At 37.4% G+C, this 8,995-nt stretch overlaps 1 protein-coding gene across 1 annotated transcript; it reads left to right on the top strand.

Annotated features, from left to right (window-relative positions):
• Positions 1 to 2,358: 2,358 nt before the first annotated feature.
• On the top strand, positions 2,359 to 8,524 carry LOC124263897 (GTP-binding nuclear protein Ran). Its single transcript, XM_046698629.1, has 7 exons — positions 2,359 to 2,506; positions 4,775 to 4,828; positions 5,190 to 5,293; positions 5,606 to 5,731; positions 6,214 to 6,401; positions 7,181 to 7,351; positions 7,951 to 8,524. Exons 3-7 carry the CDS (start codon positions 5,263 to 5,265, stop codon positions 7,993 to 7,995), a joined length of 561 nt encoding a protein of 186 aa, XP_046554585.1. The 5' UTR covers positions 2,359 to 2,506; positions 4,775 to 4,828; positions 5,190 to 5,262; the 3' UTR covers positions 7,996 to 8,524.
• The last annotated feature ends 471 nt before the right edge of the window (positions 8,525 to 8,995 follow it).

Here is an 8,995-nt window from a genome sequence, read left to right as displayed (position 1 = left end):
TTCACGGGGAGCAAAAACTAAGAGACATCTAATGTGTAGCAGCTTATTCTGCTTCAGTGATTTGCCCACCTAGAACAATAGGTGGTGGGTAAACGAGAAGACCCCACTCCCATCCGGGGTAGTCCCGTAAGTTCGACCTTTGGGTCGAGGTAAAAAGCCTTTGATATTTGATGTTGTGAAAACGGTTTTAAGGGATTAAGACACTGGTTTTCTACAAAATGTAAAATGTGTCCACTCAGGCAACGAAATATGAATTTGTACAAGCGGGTTCACATGTGAACCAGCGAGTTAGTGAGTGAGTTTAGTTAACTCAATTCATTAGCAGTGAGTTATTCAATTTCTTACATAAATAATATTGGAACTACATGACAGTTTTCATCATCATTTCCACAACTTCAGTTATGGCAAGTGCACAATAAATTTCTTCCTACTTCCCGTAGTGGAAGATACATACATGTAAATGGTTATATGTTTATTGTGAACAAGAAGAAAAGGGGAGAATGGACCTAACCTCCCATCCCGTAGAGTCTGGTAAATTTCAGGAGTCACAAGTGAAGATGAAGGTAAGGTGCATAGGTATTAAAAAAATGACCACTTATCCTTTAACTGGTTCGTTAATTACTAATCAACTTGTGATTACATACATTGTGTAACCTTAATTAAGCTGTGAGTGCGTCACTGTGAACTTGTCACTGTCTTTCTGTATTTTCTGAATTTATTAAATTCATTGAACGGAATATTTGTCTTTGTTGTTTGTGTCAGCTATTTTTTAATAAACCACGTGTATTTGGACAAAGAGATAAAAAACAAAACGCATGAGAGTGAAAAAATCTAAATTTAGGCAGGTATTAATTGATAAAAAGATTATTACACTTCATTTTTCATATGTTGTCCGATATCATCCCTCAACCCATACCCGACATATGGGTGTCTCGGGCTGATATCGGGCAAGATATGAAAAAGTAAAGTGTAATAATCTCTACGTATATCCCTGTGTGATGTGACGTGTTTCTGTACCAGGAATCGCTATGAATATGCCACTTGGTCTGACATCAAGCCGCCTCTTACAACAAGCACAGGCCATTTCAAGTTACGATCACACAATGGCACAATTATATACTTTCTTGAGATGTGTATTCTCCCATTGATGAAGTACTAGTCTCACTGTAGAATTTTAAAATCCCCTTTCATGTAATGTATGAAAACATTTTTCTTTGAAATGTGATTGATTAATTTATGAATCAATGAACGAACAAGTGTATAAAATGCACGTTTTTGTGATGATGTCATGAAAATACTATATACTGTAAATAAACGCATCATCTTGCCAGTCGTAAAAAACCAAAATGTCCCCCAGACTTAATCCCCACTTCGTTTCGCTACAAATTGGCAAGGGTCCCCAGACTTAATTGCTGGATGGGCTGAACCCCCATTGTCGGTCTGGCCATCGTACATTTGAAAACGCATAAAGGCGATTTATGGATGTCCTGCTTTACTTCCTTAAGTTTTAGTGGTATGATGAAGTGGAACTTTATGGATTTCTCTGATAGTACCTTTGGATAACGGTGTTAGGATCTACACCGAAACGTCGCAACTACTACTGCAACAAGAAGTTGTCTATCCATAAAAAGTGTTCCACTTTGTCATCTGCTGTATTTTGAGGGACACGACGGTCCTTCCACCTGATGAAGAAGCAAGAATATATTCGGAAACGCCGTGTCTCTCAATATAAGGAAGTTGACACCAATAAATTCTCGCCTTGATGATATAAATTCAATACTACATGCCGTTCAAAGACGTACTCTATTAAAAGGGGGGTATATCGTTAATTTGACGCTCAGGTTTTCCCCCATGCGCTCCAAGCGTTTTATTTTTTATGATATACGTAAAATAGGATGATGAAAACGATGATTTGCGAGCATTTTGGGCGGTGTTTTTTCAGATATATATAGTGACTAGAATTCGCATAACAAGACATTATGACGCAACTGCTTGTGTAATCGCCAACGGATCATGTTCGTTGGTTCGGGAAACAATTCGTTGTGTCTCCTGATATTAATTAACGCCAACCAGACGTGTCACACATCTGACGCACAGCACCCCCACCCCACACACCCACTTTAATCGTCTTGCTGTTACATAACGTACATAATGCTTGGTTGTGGTGACGGTGGGCGGCAGATTTGGCGCCAAACTGTCCTTCATTGATCTTTGTTACTACAGGAGTCAAACACTTCTGGGTCGCCAAATTTTCACATCTATATATCAAAAGAATGTCTGTAAGTAATTGTGACTTCCATTACTGTCAAAAGAAGACAACAAGTTAACAATTATCACCCTAGAGCAGTGATTATCAACACCTATGTCCGATCAGCTGAACCGCAGCTGATCGTATAAGGGAGATAATCAGTCAACTTCCGTATACACGGACATTGCGCGCCAAAACCGGTTCAAACTGCCTGAGAGACCTGAGCTATCATTCTTCAGTCGTCCTCTAAAAGCAAAGGTAGGTAGATCGGTATTCAATCGAAGGCATCTTCAGTCTGAAATGGTTTTAACTATTTGTATGTGAACCTGAGGTAATGAATAATGCTCCCTGAAACTCTTACAGGGATTTTCTTGATTTCTTTCATCTGATGACGGCATGGAATTTTCCATTCGAATCTGCTGATGGAGGCTAGTGTGTTGAAAACACAGGCGGTTGATCTATGTTATGAGTATAACTTCTCTCAACATAACTTACATCGTTATCATGTGTGATTGTACATTCCATACTGATGTAGAGTGAATTACATGTCACTTTTCACTTTGCGTGGTACAAAAAAATCCAACATTATGAAATTATTTCCTTGATCTTGGGGTTTACATTATAAATGTAAAGAGGGTCATAAAGAGTTATAACCGAATGTTTTAGAATGATGAATACTTTTTCAGTTTGTGCTGGATATCTAGGTATTTGTTAATTATAGGGACGTTTCATTTGAAATAACAACAAGGATACAACTCGGAAGTTCGTGTTTCGATGACTTCGCCCATCCTCTATTTCACAGTATGACTGTGAACGTATTGAGTATGACTAAGGAGTAAATAGAGAGGAAAAGTTTGGTGCTGTGTTTAGGTACGTAGATTATAGATATCGGACTTCCTGAAAGATCTACCTTACTGTTAAACTAAAATGACTTGACGAGATCACTAGATCAGTATTTCTGAGATGTTTTGAAACATGGTAAAGATATTCCACTTTCAAAGCCCCACAGCCAACTAAAATAGCTCAGCCATGTGTGAGATCACTCAACCACCTCTACTGTTGTATGTTATTTAAACTCTTATCTGATGCAATAAACGATCTTAAAGTGGTTAGACTACTTAGCGTGTTCTCCTGATGAGATGGAGAATGCTTTTATATTGTGTCTTGTGAGTTGATTTGCTTAAACAAAGAAACTGACCAATTTATTTGGACATACCAAAAAGCACTCATATGATGTTAGGCATTTTGCGACTACATAGCTGTCTTGATATAATGCTTCAACGCAATGATGTCTGGAAAAGTAAGTGGTAAGTTCAGGTAACCCTAATTTTACCGATGTACTCAACAGGTCTTTCATTTTGTTGTACAAAAATATATTCACAACAGGGCTCCAGATAATTTTTCAACATCAGGAGTACGTACTCCTTATTTGTTCAATATAGGAGTACTGGAAAACCTTAAGTGTACATTTAGAGTACTAAATGGAAATTAATGGAGTATCAGTAATCATTTATTTCGTTTCATATATGCACCACAACATTATTCTTCTTGCGTAAACAGGTCAATAAACAAAAGCGCACTTCCTATCCCTGCAAGATCTTCGGAAACATGATGGAAAAACATTGTGACTGGGATATGTTAACATTAATGTGTAGATAGCATTGTGTTTCTTTGATTAGATCTCAAAATAATGTTACGTTGTTGTCACATGACTTTCACAGTTAGGACATATTCTGTGAACAAATAGTATCATTGAAAACTTAGTTACTCCATTAGTCTATCCAAAATCAGGGATAGAAATACTTTTTTTTCTAAGTGTGCCTTAGGGCACCAGGTAAATATTTTAGGTGTGCCTTTCAGAAATCAGGTGTGTGCACATGTTTTTAGAATAAGTGACTGTAGCAAAGATGATTATGTTTTGAATTTTTTGTCAGAAAACAACAAATGTAACCAGTTTTCTGTTATCACTGATATGTCTTCTGTTTAAGATGGCTTTCTTAAGCTTCATTTGTTCTGCTTTCCCAACACCTTTAATAGCTAAGAATTGTGTGAGAGAGGCACACTTTCTTCAATATATGTAACATACACAATTTCCTCTTCAATAGCTGAACTGTCAGTACTCCCAACACTCTAAAATGAAAAAACAACCAGATTTCATAACATGAACCATCATAATTCCAGTGATTTCCTGGGCGATAAAGTCAATAAATGTTTTTACTTGCTTGTCATTTGCATAAGTTTTGTGTTTGGTTATTAAGTGACTAAAGGTGTGTTATGTCTTAAGAAGTGCCATAGGGGCACCGAGAACATTTTTGTCCGTGCTATGGCACGCTTGATATATGGGGTATTTCAACCCTGAAAATGAATCAATTCAGGTATAGATCTTAACAACTTTTCAACCAATATGACTTATGACATAGCTGGTTAACTCACGAGCTTTGGAGAACATGGTTTGTGCAGCATTTGTGATTTGTAATCCCAGGATGTATTTTGTTAGTTTTCTTATCTATTCCTGTTTTATTCCAGATAACAATGGCAGAAATGCAGCAGTGCCAACTGACAGATCTTGTCCAGTTTAAGGTAAGGACCAAGTGATTGCCCATTTTAGGGATTATCCTCACAAATTGTCACCTACAAATTCTTTTGTTATTGTACTCATATCAATTAATACAACACTTGTTTCAACGCGATTACAGCCAGAAAAATCTGACTAAACGTAAACTCTGTTGTGTTTTTGTTAGTTTAGTTTGGTTCTTTTTCTTTGGACCATTTTCTCCTTGACCCTGATTATGCATGCATGTCCATCCATTGTCTCAAGACGTTTTACTTGGCTCTGGTTGGTTCAATTTAACCAGACTGGTTCATTTGTGATTTATGATTTTTATAACATTAGGCTTTTCTTTTCTGTTAATGAAACTCTTTGATTTGTCATTTGTTGCAGCTTGTTTTGGTAGGCGATGGTGGTGTAGGAAAACAACATTCGCCGCAAGACAAGCAGAATTTGAAAGAAATACATGACAGGAGAATTTGAAAAGAAATATGTTGGTGAGTCTTTGTTACATGCTTAATCTTGTCTGTCACTTTGTCTGAACATGACCACCAACATTTCTTATGTTTACTCCTTGAATACCATTTATGCCATGAACTAGGATGTTTAATTTAAAGAAAGTTTCTTGGTTTGATTAACTAACTTGGTGAAGTTCTATTCTGCTCTTTTACAAATTGAATCTGTGATAAATTTTTGATTAAAACATCTGGCCACTGACATAACAATTGTGGCAGGTATTAGTTTCATGTACTGTTGAACTTGTGTAACTTATATTGGGATTACATGGAATGTTTATTTCTGTTCTACAGCAACACTTGGTGTAGAAGTGCATCCACTTGTGTTCCACACAAACAGAGGGCCGATCAAATTCAATGTATGGGACACAGCAGGACAGGAGAAGTTCGGTGGTCTTAGAGATGGCTATTATATACAGGGTATGTTGAACTTAGATGAAAGCAGCATCGTCAGCTGCAAAAATAAGACTCATACTATTTGCTTCTCTTTCATGTAACCTGACATGTAGTGGAAGCGTTTGTTACCCTATGACAGTAAAACACAAAATCAAAACAGACCCCTCCATTGTGCATGCACACTAGCTCCCACATGACGGATGTTCTATAAAACCACCAGATATGTCAGGATCTTCACGTCTCTTTCTTTGTCGTTTGAAGATGAGGCCAGAAGGTAGAAAATAGAATCTTTGTAACAATGGTAGTTCATTGTTGATATCAGGACGTAGGTTAATATACATCATGTATATGTATGAGTAAATATTAGTAATAACTATCCTTATTGGCCACCTTTCTCATTGATTTGGCACAAATAAGAAGCTATTCGAGTTCAGTCCTCAGTTTAGTTGCAAACCGTCGGTCTTTGTTGCGGCATGTGTTAATTCTGCTGTGTTTTGTTTCCACAGGACAGTGTGCCATTATCATGTTTGATGTAACGTCTCGTGTGACATATAAGAATGTTCCTAACTGGCATAGAGACTTAGTTCGTGTGTGTGAAAACGTGCCAATTGTTCTGTGTGGCAACAAAGTGGATATCAAGGACAGGAAAGTGAAAGCCAAGACCATCACCTTCCATAGGAAGAAGAACTTGCAGGTATACCTTACTTCTTGGAGTCCACTAGTCTTGTGCTTGAACTTTGACAAATTTGCTATACTGAGGACAGTGGGGATTATTTGGCTAGAACCAATCCCCAGCAACTTAGTGTTTGTCGAGGAGATTGAATGACACAAATAATCAGAATGAATGATTTGTTGATTATTTGGCCTACACCAACATGTAAAGATATCTATGAAAAGCTTGTCTGGCCCAAACATTTAGGCTGCTGTGATAAAGATAGAGTATTATAAGGCAGCAATGCTACCAAATACACAATGCCATTTAGAAAGTGGTCAAATGTGACATATGGTATATTTGGGATTACAGTTGGTAAAGTACAGATTCCAGTACTTTCATTGGGTTGAGTCCCATCCAGGATTCAAACCCACACCCTCAGAGTTAAGCACCTAATTGTCAGCACACAGTCAGCCACTGCTGCTTCCTCTTGTGGTGATTAGTTGCATGACTCTGAGGGTGTGGGTTTGAATTCCTGATGTGACTCGACCCAGCAAAAGTACCAGAATCTGTACCTTACTAAGAAAGAGTAGTCCTAAATATAACATATGTTAATGATACCAAAGAAATCACAGTTGGGTGTATCATGATTCACCAATGTAGTTGAGCAATACATTTGCCCAGCCCTATAACTTTGCTGGCATTACCTTAGTCTGTTTAAAGTAATAAAATTCTGGAGTTAAGGCAGTGGTTCTGTTGTCAAGAGATTTATTGTTTGTATTGTCAGTGGGTTTGCTCTAACTTTCAAATTATTATTTCAGTACTATGATGTCTCGGCTAAGAGTAACTACAACTTTGAGAAGCCATTCCTGTGGTTGGCACGTAAGCTGGTGGGTGACCCCAACCTGGAGTTTGTTGCCATGCCTGCTCTTCAGCCCCCAGAGGTTCAAATGGATGAGGAGCTTAAGGAGAAATACGAGGAAGAGTTGAAGGTGAGCCACATGTTATGTAAGCTGTTGGCAGTAATAAGTTACATACTGTATGATGCTTGTGGTAAGAGGCGACTATGGGTGGTCAGGCTCGCTGACTTGGTTGACACGTCAACCAGATGTAATTAACTTTTTGTCAAAGCATGTTCTACCATAAATTTTGAACACATTCCATATAATTGTGATTAGTCAGTGGATTCACCATAAACAGCTCTGAAAAATTGTTAAGCATTTGAAGTAGTGACAGTTACAAATTACAGCAGTTTCATTTCCAAATTGAATTTGGTGCAGTTAGATCTGCTGTGTCAAGCTAAGATCAGTGGCAATTAACTACTGTCTTCCCTTGTAAAGTGCCGATCATCATTATCTTATCACTGATGGTTTTTCACATGTACTTATATAGCTGTCTGCTTCCATGTTATTCATTAACCTCATGAAGGAATAAGAACATACTTTGAAATATAGTGTTTCTCATAATTTAGAAGTTGACATCCATAAACTCCCCTATTATGGGCATCATTTCTAAATGCCATCCAAACACTTTATACCTAGTTCATTGAAAACACTTCACATGATGTGATAAATATCCTGTTATGTTTCAGACAGCACAAGGGCTTGCTCTGCCAGAGGATGATGACGATATTTAGTGTGATAAAGACTTCATTGTGGACTAAATTCAGTAACTATATGCGCATGTTCATCTCCGCAATCATCCTATAAATGCCTCTGTGCACTGAACTCCAGTGTACAGCTAATTTGGATCACTATTTGAAGTTCCTACTGATTCACTCTTTTGGTGCCTATTCATGTCCCATGGAAGAAAACTGGGGCTATCACACACAGCCAGTGGATATTGTCACACAATTGGACGCTAAAAGGGAAGGACTGGTCAGAAAGAGGATACCGGGTATTCTGATGGAGATTATCATGCTCAAGTCCAGCATCAGTACAAATGAGATCTGACAATTCAAGTCCAGGCTTGTTCGCTCTTTCTATTCACTGTGGTAAAAGTGGATACATTTATTAAATGTGCTAAGTAAAGCGAAGGCATTTTGATAGATTCATCAGATACTATATGTACATTTTTCCAAAGCACGTTATCTGTACAAAAATTACTATTATGTGACTGGTGCATTGTATTTAAATGTTTAAGTGAAATAAATTTGATGTATAATATTTCAGGTTTTGGTATTTTATCCTCAAATATTTTTAGATTATTACTTCGTTTGGAGTCAGAATTATGAGTGACGACCATCGTAGGAGTGCATCACATTGGTTGCATGTTTTCAAAACAATATGAATGTCACATGACATGGTTTATATACTTTCAAAAGCTATTTCAGAATCTAGTTAAAAATATTTGATTTGGATTTATTCTACAACAGATCAAGTCTGAGAAATAAGTCAGGAACATTGGTCTTGTGAAGACTGAATATTTTTAACCATCCTCGTATATGCTAGCATGGCTGATTTCAGAGGCCTGGTATTAACTAATCAAGTCATTGAGGGAATTACTATTAATCCACTTGAATTCTTGAATTCACTGACTTAACATTAAACACGTTGTGTTCATGCTCCTGTGAGATGTCTGTTGTGTAGTGAGTACTATGATATATTGCTATGAAATTGGTTGTCTTTTCATCCAAG

Source organism: Haliotis rubra, unplaced genomic scaffold (genome assembly GCF_003918875.1).
Source record: "Haliotis rubra isolate DU_JTF1 unplaced genomic scaffold, ASM391887v1 Scf1201, whole genome shotgun sequence".
Classification (NCBI taxonomy): Eukaryota; Metazoa; Mollusca; class Gastropoda; order Lepetellida; family Haliotidae; genus Haliotis; species Haliotis rubra.
The sequence above is the reverse complement of the archived record's forward strand: the minus strand, read 5'-3'. Positions and strand labels throughout refer to the sequence as shown.

Excerpts from the sequence above, each read along its gene's own strand:
- LOC124263897 (XM_046698629.1), top strand. The coding sequence starts at position 5,263 with ATGACAGGAGAATTTGAAAAGAAATATGTTG. Across the intron at positions 5,732-6,213 it reads AGATGGCTATTATATACAGG|GACAGTGTGCCATTATCATG; the intron begins GTATGTTGAACT and ends TTGTTTCCACAG. Across the intron at positions 7,352-7,950 it reads AATACGAGGAAGAGTTGAAG|ACAGCACAAGGGCTTGCTCT; the intron begins GTGAGCCACATG and ends GTTATGTTTCAG.